The sequence below is a fragment of the Papio anubis genome, chromosome 7 (genome assembly GCF_008728515.1).
Source record: "Papio anubis isolate 15944 chromosome 7, Panubis1.0, whole genome shotgun sequence".
In the NCBI taxonomy this organism is placed as follows: domain Eukaryota; kingdom Metazoa; phylum Chordata; class Mammalia; order Primates; family Cercopithecidae; genus Papio; species Papio anubis.
In genome coordinates, this window is record NC_044982.1 from 31770614 (window position 1) to 31786333 (window position 15720).

Below are 15720 nucleotides of genomic sequence, written 5' to 3' on the forward strand. Positions count from 1 at the left end.
TAATTCTCTGAACTCCTGGGAAACTTCCAAGCTTTATCATACAACTTGCCAGCTCGTAGACTGACATGCATAAATGTCATCTGTTTCCCAGGGGCAAGGGACCATGTCTCCAACTATATCCCCCACTCCATACAAGCAAACAAGCCTTCTCAGCTCAGTGGTTCTCAAACCTGAATATGCATCAGGATCATCTGCACTTCTTCTTTAAGTCTGGGATGGGGTCTAAGAATACGCATCTCTAACAAGGTCCCAGATGATATTGATCCAGACCACAATTTGATAATCAGTGCCTTAGCTATTAGAAACTAAGAAATGGAACTTAGGCCTAGAATTATAGTTAATGTTTTGCAATTAGCATTTAGTTGGATTTCCCCTTCATCAAGACCTAGCCACTAGAACCTTAGAAGTGAGTTCCTACCTTGCCTCCTACAGCCACTGGCCTGTCAAAGATGCCATGCATCCCCAGGATGGCAGACTGAGGGGGGTTGATAATGGGTGTTCCAAAGAGCGAGCCAAAAACGCCTCCATTGCTAATGGTGAAGGTACCGCCATCCATATCTTCAATGGCAAGTTCATTCTTTCGGGCCTAAAAACAGATTTCGTCATTGAAATATTAAGCCAACCCAGCTTCCTTCATCTAAAGTCAGTCCATAATCCCAGCACTTTGGGAGGCTGAGGCAGGAGAACTGCTTGAGGCCAGTTCAAGGTCAACCTGGGCAACACAGTGAGACCCCACCTCTACAAAAAACTTTATTAGCTAGGCATGGTGGTGCACACCTGTAGTCCCAGATACTCAGGAAGCTGGGGCAGGAGAATCGCTTGAGCCCAGGAGTGCAAGGCTGCAGTAAGCTATGACTCTACCACTCTACTCCAGCCTGGGCAACACAGTGAGACCCTGCCTCTAAAAACAAAAAAGCAAAGGAAGTCCAGAAAGCTTGTATCATGAGATTGATGGCACAAGCGCCAGCCTCCGTGTGACAGTTTGTTGGGCTGAGGTGTCTATGACCAGGGCTCCACCAGAGAAAAGGCACAACTTCATAGAGCTGAAGACTTCAAAGAAGATCTTTCCTAGCAGGTCTCATCTGATGAGATTTCAGTTACCAGAGCGCGGTGAACTCCACCAGATAGATAAAATACTTAGCTCTCATGGGCCACTGCTTTTCTCAGGGGCTATGCACTTGACGTTCCATGAGCACTGCTCGCTGGCGAGCCCAGCCTTCCGAAGGCTCTTTTCCCTCGCCTGCTCAGCAGCTTGTATACATCTTTCTACTTTACCTTCTCTCCCAGTTCAGTGATGGTCCGTTCAATATCTGCATAATTCATAGCTTCCACATTCCTGATGACTGGAACCACCAGACCCTGAAGAGGGTGAAGAGCTGTTTTCAGTTGCAAATTAACATTACCTTTTATAGTTACAACTCCCTTGATTCAACCAGTGGTATCCCCTCCCTAGAATACCTTCATTACTCAATGTGATTAACAGAAAGTCTTAAGATAAAAGAATGTGGCATGGTTTAAAAGAAAAAAAGTTACTAACTCCTTCCTAAAAACACAGAATTAAAGAAATGATTTCTCTTGTGTGATCTCCTTCTTCACACAGATAAGGTGAGGGTCTAAGACCAGCGTTCCCCATCTCCTGCCCCAACATACCCGTGGGGTGGCCACTGCAACACTGATGTCAATATAATCCCTATACACCACCTCTTTGGTTGTATCGTCAATCACTATGAGAGAGAAAATACATGTTACACACAACTCCCCAGGCAGGCCAAGGCTAATGAGGTAATATCTGCATTAACAGAGTAAAAATCTGCAGAGCTTGATACAGTGTGGGCGGACCAACCACCATGAACACCATTGCATTATGCAAGGCAGCTGGCATTCCACTTACTCCATCCCAACCAAGCATAGTATCTCCCAAGTCCCCTGACTGCGCCTGGGCAGAGGAGCATCCATTTCTTTGGCAGCCCTAAGAAGGGCTCAACACACTGGCTTACATAGGATAGGTATGCACTAAATTCTCGTTAAGTAGCTCTATTCAAGCTCTGCCTTTGCAGAGAATGACTAACGTTAACAAATGTTCCAAAAAAGGGCAAATTCGGAAAGGAAAAGGGGTACAGAGATGCTACACATTCTCTGCTTCCGACTCTCAACAAGAGTAAGAGGGGAGATCCAAGAGTAAGTGGGGTGATCTGGCTTTGAAATATGCTACCTTGAGAGATGGCAAACCAGCATCTGAAAATGTACACCTAGCACTAATGGGAAAATAAAGGCTTGGGAATCATTTCCACAGAAAGTCCACGTTGTATTGTTAGATAAGACATCCGGAGGAAGCATGTAACGTGAAAAAAGAGGCCATGAGAACTTTTGAGAGCCGCCTACATGTGTGGGCAAGCAGAAGGGGGCCACTGAAAAAGACAGTCAGTCAGGGAGGCATAAGAAGAATGGGAAAAACAAGACGAGGTATACATATGGGCAAAACAAAGTTGGCCTTCTACCTCCTTAGAGCACACTATTCAACAGGAGGGACTAGGGCTTCTGCTTCTAGACCTTTAGGGCCCCTGACATTGCTGAGGATGGCAAAAGTATCACTGCCCCCTCTCCAATCTCCCAAGGAACAGAGAAGTGTGTCAACAGGAAAGCAAAGTGCTTGTTAAGTCCACACTACAATGACATAGGTGAGTAAAAAGGAAAGAAAATGAGCACCAAGTCCATCAAAGAGAGGCCAAGCCCAAACTCCAGTGAGGCCCATCGACCTGAGATCGAAGGTCAGCCAGGAGCCTACACCAAGTGTGGAAGTCAGGCCCCAAGGTAACAGGGCCTGTGGAGCTGGGGAAGGGGAGGAAGCCAGAACACGAGCTTCCACCTTGATAGGAGACAGCCTGGAGAACTGGGCTATCCCAGAACTGCTTGCTGCCTGAGCAGCTGCCAAGCAGTACACTGGGAAGAGAAACTGTTCTGCCCAGCTGGTGGGGAGAAAGTAATCATGATGCTGCTTCAAGGAAGTGAACCAAGAAATCCCTGGGGAAGATACCCATATTTCTACAGGTAGCAAATAAAAAGCCTTGGTCTGTTGATCCTCTGCATGTGGGAGCAGGTCTGTGCTCATACACCTACCTTCCAGGACCTCTCTGATTCTGGCCACAAGCAACTCACCTGCATTTACAACAGGCTGTTCCTGCAAGGCAAAGGCTGAGGCCTTCACAAATGCCGACATGAAGCCTAGTTTGAGGTTATGTTTCTTCAAAAAAGCCTCTTTGTGCCGAGCCCTCATCTCCTGGATGTTACTGTGAAAACATTACAAAACAAACTGACCACAAAGCCTGTATTTTGACTTTCACACAGGTTTCTCACTCCATATACACAATCAGGTGAGAGCTTTTCCCTCACTCTGGACCATTACCTTAGTTCAAGTTTTGAAATAGTCTACCTGAGGTTAACACAGTAACTCTGTTCTTTTACAAAGAAATATAAAGGAATCAGGCCCAATCTGTCTTTAAGGTGGGTTAAGCTCTTTACAGCGCTCCTTCATGGTCTAGAAGTCAGATTTCAGTGACACATCATATGAACAAGAGATCACACAGCACACCAACATCCTTCCCCTGAATAACTGAGCTATCCATCTTGAAAAAAAAATTGTTTTAAAGTATAAACAAAATCTACAAAATAAGCAATATTCTTATTTATTGTTAGAATACAAAAAAAAAAAAAACCCACTAAATCTGAGTATAACTCCCATGTGATACTCCTCGTATCTCTTGATTAGTGGAGACTAAAATAAACACTTCACAGGTACACGAGGCTCCATGTGGGAAAAAGCAGTCATGACTATGCACGGAAGGGTGTAACCCAGTGTTCTTTCAGACTCATAGAAAGTCATATTCATTCTTCATCTTTCCAGAGTTAGCAGTTCCATCCACTTATTCTTTCAAACAGGCACTAACACCTACTACATGTGAGGGTCAGGGCCAGGCACCAAGATACAAAGCTAATTAAGACATAGCTCTTGCCCTTAAGATTAGTTTAATGGCTGTGATTTCTTGGTATTCAGAAGAGTGGCCACCTGTGGTTTAGGCTGCTCCCCTTCAGATGAAGTAGCAAGTCTTCTGAAAAGCCTTTACAACATGAACAGCCTTTATTCTCTTGGGACTGGTTTTTTTCAAAGACACATTGCAGAGTTAGTGGGAAATGGCTTTCCCATCACTTTGCCGCAGAAACCTCAGTATTTATTGGAATGCAATAATGCAGTTCTACGATGAAAATTGAATTTAACTTTATCTCAGGGCCAAATGCTCGGTTCTCCCTTTCTCCCTCTAATGGCCTAATTAGACATTAGCATGAAAGGTAAGATGTGGTACAATTTTAACAGCCTCCTTCAAATCTTTTGTTTTTGAAAAAGGAAGTTTTTCCAAGGGGGACTGATTGGGTTTAAAATGCTTGTTTTCCTGATTCTAACCTTATTTAGTGCTAGGATTACCACCCTAAAGACATTACTGGTTCCCAAGACACAAGAGCTGCAGAAGAGGGAAAGAGATGTGATAAACATCTCTGCTCTCAAACCTGCCCAAATGTTATTGTCTGGTCATTAAGTAGTTTCTATTTCAGAGCTCTGCCCTTGGAGGCAAAGGCTGGGACAATAGGGAAAGGGAGAAGGTCTCAGAAAGGTCCCTTATGGGTTAGCTGATCAGCACAAGACCCAAAGGGCACTCGATCTAAACCAAATTAGGCTGCAGCAAGACTGCAAGCCATTGTTAAGTGACACCTTGATTAGCTGCTGAAAGGAGATCCAGCTATTATGCTTACTTTCCAATCAAAGCTGTTGGGCCAACTGCATCTTTCAGGGACACAAATATTTACATGTTTTGTCTTAAGAAATTGGGTAGAATTTCAAAGTCCAATTCAATTTGTGTACAATTTGGCCCTAATGCACTGAAACATAAGCTGCAGCCTTTGTGATTCATTAGTCAAGGTCCTTCCCCTACATCCTATGAACAAGAGAGAAAGAAATCTTTGGCTTCAATGTCATCCAGTCTCTTCAGAAAGTTTCCCAATAGAATGGATGACATCCAGTAAAACAGGTCACAGAGCCCTACTCTAAACAATACCACAGCACACTATCAAGAAAACATCCCTTCTCCCTATTTTTCAAAGCCTTTCCAAAGAAAAGCAAATTTCTCTAATGAAAAGTAGATATGCAGACTAAACCCTCAGGACAAAAAGAAACAAAGAGATGACCTGAGACTTGATTTGCTTCCTGACTTAAATATAAACTCCTACCCTGGCATTCAAAACATTCTGAAATAAGGATCCAACCTTCTTTACCATTCTTTGCTATACATAATCCTCACAACAGAAATGATTTTTGACAATTTCTCAAATGTGTCTTCTACTTTCCCATCTCATGGTCTACACTGTTAACATCGTCTGGAATGACCTTTCTCCACAAGGCTGACAAAATGCTAGCCATTCTTGAAGACCTGTTTAAAAATTCTTTTCTGGCCAGGCATGGTGGTTCATGCCTATAATTCCAGTGGGAGACCAAGGCAGGAGGATGGCCTGACCCTAGAAGTTCAGGAGACCAGCCTGGGCAACATAGCAAGACCTTGTCTCTACAAAAACTAAAAAAATTGGCCAAGCCTGGTGGCACACGCCTGTGTTCCCAGTGGTCCCAGTCATTTGGGAGGCTGAGGCAGGAGGATCACTTGAGCCTCCCAAGTAGCTGAGACTATAGGTCCACACCACCGTACCTGATTTTATTTTATTTTTTTTTGAGATAGAGTCTCATTCTGTTGCCCAGGCTGGAGTGCAGTGGCACAATCTCTGCCACTGCAACCTCCTCCTGAGTTCAAGCAATTCTCGTGCCTCAGCCTTCCCATTAGCTGGGATTATAGGCACGCGCCACCATGCCTGGGTAATTTCTGTATTTTTACTAGAGGCAGAGTTTCACCATGTTGGCCAGGCTGGTCTCGAACTCCTGGCCTGGCCTCATGTGATCCAACCACCTCAGTCTCCCAAAGTGTTGGGATAACAAGTGCGAGCCACTGCACCCAGCCCTCACTTGGCTAATTTTTAAATTTTATGTAGACACAGTCTCGCTATGTTGCCCAGGGTGGTTTCCAACTCCTAAGCTCAAGCGATCCTCCTTCCTTGTCCTCCCAAAGCTCTGGGATTACAGGCATGAGCCATGGCGCCCAGTCTATAACCCCACTGAATTCCACAGTACAGTACTCTGTACACAGTACACACTCAAACATGTTTGTCAAATTTCTCTTCCTGACAGTGCTGATACCTGAACACATCAAAATCTTGAAGAAAACAGGTGAGTCAACAATTAACTCACTACAGAAATGGGCATACCCAGTGAATTAGTACCTTTGGTTAACATTCTAAGGTTAGTTAAAAACACAACTTGTTTTCCATTTCACTATCAAAGCTGGGTAAAATGAAAGACAAGCCTAGCCTATCTTTGCCTTTTCATCTACCCGATTCTGAATCACTTAGGAAAACATGTAAGGAGCAACCCCTGTGTAAAAGAAGTAGGGTGTGGTGCCCAGGCTCTCGGCATGCCGTCAAGGCTTCTCCATCCCGAGTGGGAGACCTTTGCATAAACCACGTTGGCCTGGTTGTCCCATCTCTGTTTGGCAACCTGACACTAGTCAGAGTGTACAACTACGACTACTCTCATTTATCAGAAATCACAAGATTCAGGTTTAAAAGTCTAAAATGCTAAGTAGTTGGGTTTTTCTTGAGACAGGGTGTCTCAGTCTGTCACCCAGGCTGGGGTGCAGTGACATGATCTCAGCTCACTGTACCCTCAACCTCCTGGGCTCAAACGATCCTCCCATCTCAGCCCCCCAAGTAGCACCACCACACTTGGCTAATTTTTGTATTTTTTGTCGAGGTGGGGTTTCACCTTGTTACCCAGCTGGTCTTGAACTCCTGGACTCAAGCAATCTGCCTGCCTCGGCCTCCCAAAGTGCCAGGATTATAGGTGTGAACCACTACACCTAGCCAAGGCTAAGGTTAAGGTCATGGAGAAGGCAGGCATAGTATCAGGAAAGCCAATTAGAGAAGAAGCCAGTGGGTCGCTCTGTGAAAGTTAACAATAAACAGGCCGGGCGCAGTGGCTCATGACTGTAATCCCAGCACTTTGGGAGGCTGAGGTGGGTGGATCACAAGGTTAGGAGATCGAGACCATCCTGGCTAACATGGTGAAACCCCATCTCTACTAAAAAAATACAAAAAATTAGCCGGGCGTGGTGGCAGGCGCCTGTAGTCTCAGCTACTCAGGAGGCTGAGGCAGGACAATGGCGTGAACCTGGGAGGTGGAGCTTGCAGTGAGAGGAGATCGCCCCACTGCACTCTGGCCTGGGAGACAGTGAGACTCCGTCTCAAAAAACAAAACAACAACAAAAAAAACAATAAACAAAGCAAAGAAATACCTCTTCCCTGACAAGTTAAGTTTTAGAATCAGCACTAGATAAGGAGATAAGGAAAGGGGCAAGTTCGAGTGTTCTCTAACAAAAAAGGGCCTAGGGGATAACAGGGGCTAGAGACACTACCTCATGTCAATCTCATTAAAAGTTGTCAGCATTGCACATGTATTCTGGGCCTCCTTCAGACGCTGAGCAATGCGCTGCCGCATCCTGTTCATTTTCTCCTGAAAGCGAGAGTGGAACAAGCATTGACAATCTGATCTCTCTGGGTCAAGCATTCCCCGTGTAGTCAGAAAGAACATAGCCTGCCACGAGTGGATGGCCAAGGGCTATAGTACCTAAGTAAAACAAGAGCTCCAGGCTTCCCTTTCCTGTAGTGGCCCTTTCTCCTCCAAGCAAAAACATGCAAACACAGGCGAAAACTACTCACTCAGATGTGCCTGAAGCTTGACCAAGAATGAAGGCTCAGAAATGGTGATTTAAAAACCAAAACCAATTTATGAAAGAATGTAGTGTAGTGTAGTCTAGCCAACATAAGAATCATAAGAAAAAGGGCACTTTCTATTGCTAAAGACTTGCATGACAATAGCTATTTGTGGAACAGAACCTCATAAGCAACAAACTTTTGAGGCTATCATATTTTTAGGAAGTATTCTCAGGCAGAGGAACCACACTCTTGACCATACTTCCTTGAGGTTTTATGTCTGCACCTGACAGCTATTGCTACTGAGTATTATCCCTTAGCTACAGCTAAGTATCCCGGAAGTATAGGAATAGAGCTCACTAAACCACCTCTCTGAAGTGTGTGACATCGTGGGAGGAAGGGGGTGAGTTACTAAGCTACCATCCCCTACAAATATTTAACTTACCCAAGGCTTTCACTGAGCATAATATAGCAGGAAAGCCACTGAACAAGTGTTCAGAAGACCTCGGGTTCTAGTTCTATCATTTGATGGTGATGTGACTGTGAAGAAGTTATATTCTAAACTCCCTTTGTCAAGGTTGAGGGAATGAGCTGCCAGCCATTCAAAGGTAGGCACCACCACACCCATACTCCACTAATCTCAACACTGCCCCCTGCCTCTTTCCTGGAAGTGGTCCGCAGAGGCTTACCCGATGTTCTGAACGCAGACCTTTGCCAGCTCCTGGCTCAGCTAGTGGTGGGGCAGCAGTGGGTTTCACTGCAGACACTGAAAATGAAGAGAGGATAAAGTGGCATCAGACAAAGAAAGAAACATCTACTGAGTTTGTGCCAGTGCTTTCATATGTCCTGTTACTTAACCTTCAAGATATTCTGAGGTGTATTAGTATCACTCCAACTTCACAGATGAATAATCTGTTCAGATAAATTAAGTGACTAGCCTAAAGACACACAGCTAGTAACAGAAAGCTGAGATGCAAAACAGAACTTCGGATACAAAGTCGAGAATTCTTTCTACAAGGCAGTCAACCTGGCCTGTTCAGAACCATGATTAGTCTTAGAGTTTACCCTGAGGCAACATATTAGACGAGATGTTCCCCCACATGACACGTGGGAGTTGGAAGCCTACCAGGTTTGCTAGAAGGAGGTTGTGAGGGTGAGGGCACTGGTGGCATCTGAGTGGGTATGGGTGCTGCAGGGGGAGGAACTGGCACTGCTGTAGGTTCTGCCTTTGGGGCTGCAGCAGCAGGAGCTTCGGCCGGTTTGGCCTTAGCAGGAGCAGCTGAAAAACAAGAAAAGTAGATGCCACTGGCACTATCTGAAATGGAAAGCAACCAAATCACAGCTACTAAGCCAAATTTAGTGGCAAAAACTCTAGCTTCAATCAAGTAACAAATGTCTACTGGGTATTGGCAATATGCAAGGCACTATGAGACACACACACAATGACATAAGGCACTATTCTCTATTCCTCAGGGTCCCTGAATGTCCATCAGATAACTGGCTCAATTTAGCTCCCTCCTCGATTTCACAGGTTTCTACTGAATAAATTCAGCAAGTACTTTCAAAGCACCTACCAAGCCCAAGAAAATGTAAACTTCCAAGAGAAAAAAAAGTGTCTAGGCAATTTAAAATATTGAAATGCATACATAAACGTATTTCTAATTACTGATACTCTCCATCCTCTATTCTAACATTATATATGCAAGAATACTAAAAAATAGGCTGGGTGCAGTTGCTCACGTCTGTAATCCCAGCACTTTGGGAGACCAAGGCAGGTGGATCACGAGGTCAACAGATCAAAACCATCCTGGCCAACATGGTGAAACCCCGTCCCTACTAATACAAAAATTAGCTGTGCGTGGTGGCACGCACCTGTAGTCCCAGCTACTCAGCAGGCTGAGGCAAGAGAATCACTTGAACTCTGGAGGCAGAGGTTGCAGTGAGTCAAGATCAGGCCACTGCACTCCTGCCTGGGCAACAGAGCAAGACTCCATCTCAAACAAAAAAAAAAAAAAAAAAAAAAAAAAAAAGAAATTAAAAAAAAAAAAATTCATCGAGGGCTGACTTAGGCTTAAAAAAGCGCTTCATCCAGGATGACTCATAAATCACTGAGGTGGCCAAGTAATAATCTCACAACTTTAAATGAAATGTTTGTTTCTATTTTTCACCCATCTGGACATTACATCCAGGGTTAGTGCTAAGACAAACTTCTGCAACAGGAGGACTACCCTTATTTCCTAGCCTTCTACCATACATGTTTTCTACTCCGAGCTTCTGGTCTTGCCTGATTAACCTCAATCATGTGGTCGATCTGCATTATTAGTGTAACAATGAAAAAGAAATAGACATTTGTGACTCGTTGGTCTACGAGTATGATTCTCGCTTAGGAAAAAGAAATAGACATTTTAGTGGTTATAAAATTTCACTAAGAGTCAGATAAACAGTTATTAATCTCTAATCCTATCAGGTCTAGTACAAATTATTTTGTTTCTCATTTCTTCCCAAAAGAAATACCAACCCTTCCTAGAGATATGAGAGAATAGATGTGATAAGAAACAACACTGAATTCCCCATAATAGACAACGAGCATTTCCTTTGAGCATTACGTCAGCGCTCAGAAAGTTCTGAAGCATTTCAGATTTTGGATTTTCAGTTTTGGAGCATTTCAGATTTTGAGTTTTCAGATTAGGTATGCTCAATCTGTGTATCTGTAAGAAAAGGTTCAGTTTCTCAGCTCCTGCTAAGAAACACCCATGGAAAGAACAGAGTATGAGGTTTATTTTTTTAAAAATAAACTTTTCTTCTAGAATTTGACATTTAAAGTTCACACTATATATAAATTTACCCCTTATTCCCTCAACTAAGGGCAGCTGGAATGACAGAGTCTTTGACATATCAGGGAATTAGCACATTATGCTCAGTCCCAATCCCAAGAGGGAACACTGGAGACCTTGAGCACCAGGAGAACTTCTTTACCACCAGTTTTCCTGAGTGTGAAAAGCGGAGTGCCTCCTTCGACTTTTCCCCCATCAGGTACCAAAAGAGCTTCAATCACGCCATTTGCTGGTGATGGAACCTGCACAGATGTCTGGAAGAGGAAGACAGATGGAGGAAGTCCAAATGTTTATCCAGCATTAGAAAATTAGCTGTATAGAATCTCCAACGAAGCCGGGCACGGTGGTTCATGCCTGTAGTCCCAGTACACTGGGAGGCCAAGGCAGGTGGATCACTTGAGGTCAGGAGTTCAAGACCAGCCTGGCCAACATGGTGAAACCCTATCTCTACTAAAAACTACAAAAATGTAATCCCAGCTACTTGGGAGGCTGAGGCAGGAAAATCGCTTGAACCTGGCAGGTGAAGCCAGTATCGCACCATTATACTCCAGCCTGGGTGACAGAGCGAAACGCCGTCTCAAAACAACAACAATGAAAACCTCCAATGAGTCACAAGAGTGGTAACACAATATATAAGGCCCTGCACACAAACACCTAAGGCCACAATTTCAGAGCAAGGGTGATGACAAGTCAACGCTATTGTGAAGATTCACTCTTTCTGTCCTTTCTCAGAAACATTCAGGCAATATTCAGTTAATAGGTTTCCAAGTGATACAGGAAAAACTGGAAACAGCTTACTTACCCTCCTCACCCCATCACCACACACTACAAGACTAAAGCTACTAAATGAAGTACATAGTACACACACAGCAAACAATTTAAAGTTAAATGCAGGTCAGGTGCGGTGGCTCACGCCTGTAATCCCAACACTTTGGGAGGCAGAGGCAGGCAGATCACCTGAGGTCAGGAGTTTGAGACCAGCCTGGCGAAACCCTGTCTCTATAAGAAGTACAAAAATTAGCCGGGTGTGGTGGCATGCGCCTATAATCCCAGCTACTAGGGAGGCTGAGGCAGGAGAATCGCTTGAACCCGGGAGGTGGAGGTTGCAGTGAGCTGAAATCAGGCCACTGCACTCCAGTCTGGGCAACAGAGCAAGACTCTGTCTCAGAAAAAAAAAAAAAAGGAAGTTGGCCGGGCGCGGTGGCTCAAGCCTGTAATCCCAGCATCTTTGGGAGGGGCCGCAGACGGGCGATCACGCAGGTCAGGAGATCGTGAGACCAGCCTGGCTGGGCCGCAGAAACCCCGCTTCTACCAAAAAAAAATACAAGAAAAAATCCAGCCAGGCAAGGTGGCAGGCGCCTGTAGTCCCAGCTACCGGGAGGCTGAGGCAGGAGAATGGCGACTGGAGGCAGAGCTCGCAGTATTTGAGATCCGCCACTGCACTCCAGGCTGTAAGGCCTGGGCTAAGGTGAGCAAGACTCTTGTCTCAAAAAAATAAAGTTAAATGTAAAAAGTTTTTTTTTAAATTGAACAAATCCAATAATTTTACAACTGAGGTTAGAGCTAGTTAAAAATTATCTCTAAACAACGGTTAAGTCCCTGTTTCATTAGGTTAACTAAGGGAAGCCCATGAAAAACTGGTAATATAAGATAAGCCTACCTTGTCAGTTTCAATCTCACAAACCACTTCATCTTCTGCAACGGTATCTCCAACAGCTGAAAAGACAATCAAAGGCTACCTGTTAGCGGGGAGCCTCCAGTATGTTACAAGAACCCTTTCCTACAGGGCCAGCGGAAAGTACATATGTAAAGAAAAGGGCAGAGCTATAAATTCTACAACTATCCTTGGCGGAGGGGAGAATTTTAGAAAGCACTTAAACTTAAGAAGTGAGAGGAGCCAGGCACAGTGGCTCACGCCAACACTTTGTGGCAGGCCAAGGCGGGCAGATCACCTGAGGTCAGGAGTTTGAGACCAGCCTGACCAACATGGTGAAACCCCATCTCTACTAAAAATACAAAACACTTGGCCATGCGTGGTGGTGGGCACCTGTAATCCCAGCTACTCAGGAGGCTGAGGCAAGAGAATCACTTGAACCTGGGAGGTGGAGGCTGCAGTGAGCCGAGATCATACCACTGCACTCCAGGCTGGGAACAGAGTGAGACTCTGTCTCCAAAAAAAAAAAAAAAAACCCCAAACAAAAAGAAAAACAAGAGAGGAAACTAAATCTTACCTTTCTCCCACCTGACATCTCCCTCTGTGACAGATTCTGCAAATGCTGGGGTTTTGACTGTAACCAAGTCATCCTCTAGGAAAAATGCAAAAAAGAAAATCACAAGTAGTTCATTTTTCATTATTTTTCTTTAATTAAACTCAATTGTTGCTCTTCCCATAAAATTCCATTCCCAAGAAGGCAGGTACTTACTGCATACAGCTGTAGTTCTGAAGAAGCGAACACTGAAGACACTGTTGTTGTTAATGCTACAAAAGAAACACACGTTAACTCCTTTAGCAGGTGAACCACTCACACTTTAGTTAAGGCCCCATGGGTCACCTTTCCCTTAAACAGTGACTCCTGACCAGGGGTGTACATCAGTGTCACTTGGGGAGGAACCTTTTCAAAGTTCACATGTCTAGGCCTCTCCCCCAGGGATTCTGACTCAGCAGGTCTGGAGTAGAGCCTAATGACCCAGGTACCTTAGACGGTGAGCTCCCCAAGTACGCCCAGGCCCCTGTGTTGCAATGCAATGCCAGCTCTCACAAAACAGACTTACATTTGGTTCTTTAAAGAAAAAATAAGCACCTTGGTCCTTTGTAGACTGAAAGGACTTAGAATCTTGATTTGGTTTTTTGTTTTTTAAGAGACAGAGACTTGCTCTGTCACCCAGGCTGCAGTACAGTGGCATGATAATAGTTCACTGTAACCTCGAACTCCTGGACTTAAGGGATCCTCCCACCTCTGCCTCCCAAGTAACTGGGACTACAGGCACATGCCACCCAGCTAATTTTTTAAAATTACTCTTTGTAGACTACGGACTTCATTGCCCAGATGGGTCTCCAAGATCCTGCCCAAAGCGCTGGGATTACGAGAGTGAGTCACCATGTCCAGCCAGGTCTCTTTCTTAACTAAATCCAGAATAGATATATGGCTTGCCCAGGGTACAAGCCATTGTGCAAGGTATAATGGAATTTCTGCCCTCAAGATAACAGATTCAGATCAGATAAGGCAGCAAGATTAACAAGACTAACTCGGAAGTAAAACAAGGTGTTATGCCAAAAAAAACAAAACAAAAACCCCAAAACAAAAAAACCACACACAAACTCCATATGGTATCTCCTACTCGGTTCTCTTGCTAGAAAGCAGCACATCAATACATTCTGGACTCATTCAAAATGAACCTCAAAGACCAAGGCATTTACAAATATGGTCTTTACAGTAATAACAGAAACTGGAGAATGAACTCACCCTGTATGCACAAAGCCATTAACAGTGGTTACCTCTGAGGGGTGAGAGATGTAGACATACACGGTATCTCTGGTTATGTGTTGCACACTTACACCATTTGGGAGAAAGATTTGGATTGATGGGGACTTTCACTTTTTACACTTCAGGATTGTTTGAATATTCTACAACAAGCATTTTTATAATAGAAAAGTAAAATAGATTTAAGTTGCCTTTAGGTATTTTTACTTTTATAACGTCAAAATAACTGTAAGGTCTATGTATAACCAAGAAAAAAATGAAGATATTTAAAAACTACAGAATACAAAATGTTCTTCATATAGTCTGTAACCATGTAAAGTACATGCCTACAGGCAAGAACTAACAGGCAACATGCAAGTGCAGAGACTGCTCTGCAAGTCATCCAGGAACCCAGAGCGGTGACCACCACTACCAAGAGGCATTCGGGGGGGCTAGAGGACAAGGATAAAAAAGTCTTCTCATGGACACCCTTTCTACTTTTTGAATTTTTAACCATGTAAATATAATACTATTAAGTAAAAACATAAAACCAAAAATTGTTTTACAATAAAAGATTTCTTAAATAAAGTGGGTACCTTATTCACAGAAAAGGCACAACACACACAAAGATACTGGAATAGGGTGACATGATCAGGGGTGATCCCACACACAGTTTACTTTTTCCTCATTATTTACTTTCAAATATTTAGTGTATTTATGGTAGAGATTCATGATTGTCCCAATTTTCATTTAATTGCAGATGAGTAATACATTTTGAATATCTAAATAACTAGATGTTCACTGCAGGGTATTATAAATAGCAAAAAGAATACTTACAATGGGATCATACCACACAGTAGAAAATGAAATCATTTTGTAACCTGCTTTTTCCCACTTTTCATAGTGTGAACATCTGAACGTGCTACAGTTTAGCCAATCCCTTGCTCTTTGCCATTTTGAGATAAATCTGGTTATACCAGTTCTTTAGTATAGATTCCTAGAGATGGAACTGCTAGACGAAAAGGTACACACAGGCCAGGCCATGGCTCACGCCTGTAATCCCAGCACTTTGGGAGGCTGAGGAGGGCGGATCACCTGATGTCAGGAGTTAGAGATCGGCCTGGCCAACATGGTGAAACCCCATCTCTAGTAAAAATACAAAAATTAGCCAGGTGTGGTGGCGTGCGCCTGTAATCCCAGCTACCCAGGAGGCTGAGGCAGGAGAATTGCTGGAATCCGAGAGGCAGAGGCTGCAGTGAGCCGAGATCGCGCCACTGCACTCCAGCCTGGGCGATAGAGCAAGACTCTGTCTCAAAAAAAAAAGAAAAAAAGGTACACACATTCAAAGACTTATAACTATCAAAATGCCCTCCAAAATAACACAGGAATTCATATTTCTAGTACTGAGTGCAACATTTACTCAATTTAAAAAAACCAGCCAGGCACCGCAGCTCACGCCTGTATCCTCCACTTTGGGAGGCAAAGCAAGTGGATGGATTGCTTGAGCCCAGGAGTTTGACACCAGCCCGGGTATCATGGCAAAACAATCCTACCTCTACAAAACA

The 15720-nt window shown here is 44.0% G+C and overlaps 1 protein-coding gene across 2 annotated transcripts in view; it reads right to left on the minus strand.

Moving 5' to 3' along the window:
* Nucleotides 1-15720, minus strand: part of DLST (dihydrolipoamide S-succinyltransferase) — a 38122-nt gene that overhangs the window by 2112 nt on the left and 20290 nt on the right. For both annotated transcript variants that reach the window (XM_031667982.1, XM_003902057.4), the window contains exons 4-14: nt 13118-13173; nt 12926-13000; nt 12355-12410; nt 10837-10948; nt 8987-9139; nt 8550-8626; nt 7563-7660; nt 3157-3287; nt 1651-1724; nt 1276-1359; nt 419-586 (exon numbers count right to left, since the gene is read on the minus strand). In XM_031667982.1, the coding sequence (XP_031523842.1) occupies nt 419-586; nt 1276-1359; nt 1651-1724; nt 3157-3287; nt 7563-7660; nt 8550-8626; nt 8987-9139; nt 10837-10948; nt 12355-12410; nt 12926-13000; nt 13118-13173 (1084 nt within the window). The remainder of the gene's footprint in view (nt 1-418; nt 587-1275; nt 1360-1650; nt 1725-3156; nt 3288-7562; nt 7661-8549; nt 8627-8986; nt 9140-10836; nt 10949-12354; nt 12411-12925; nt 13001-13117; nt 13174-15720) is intronic.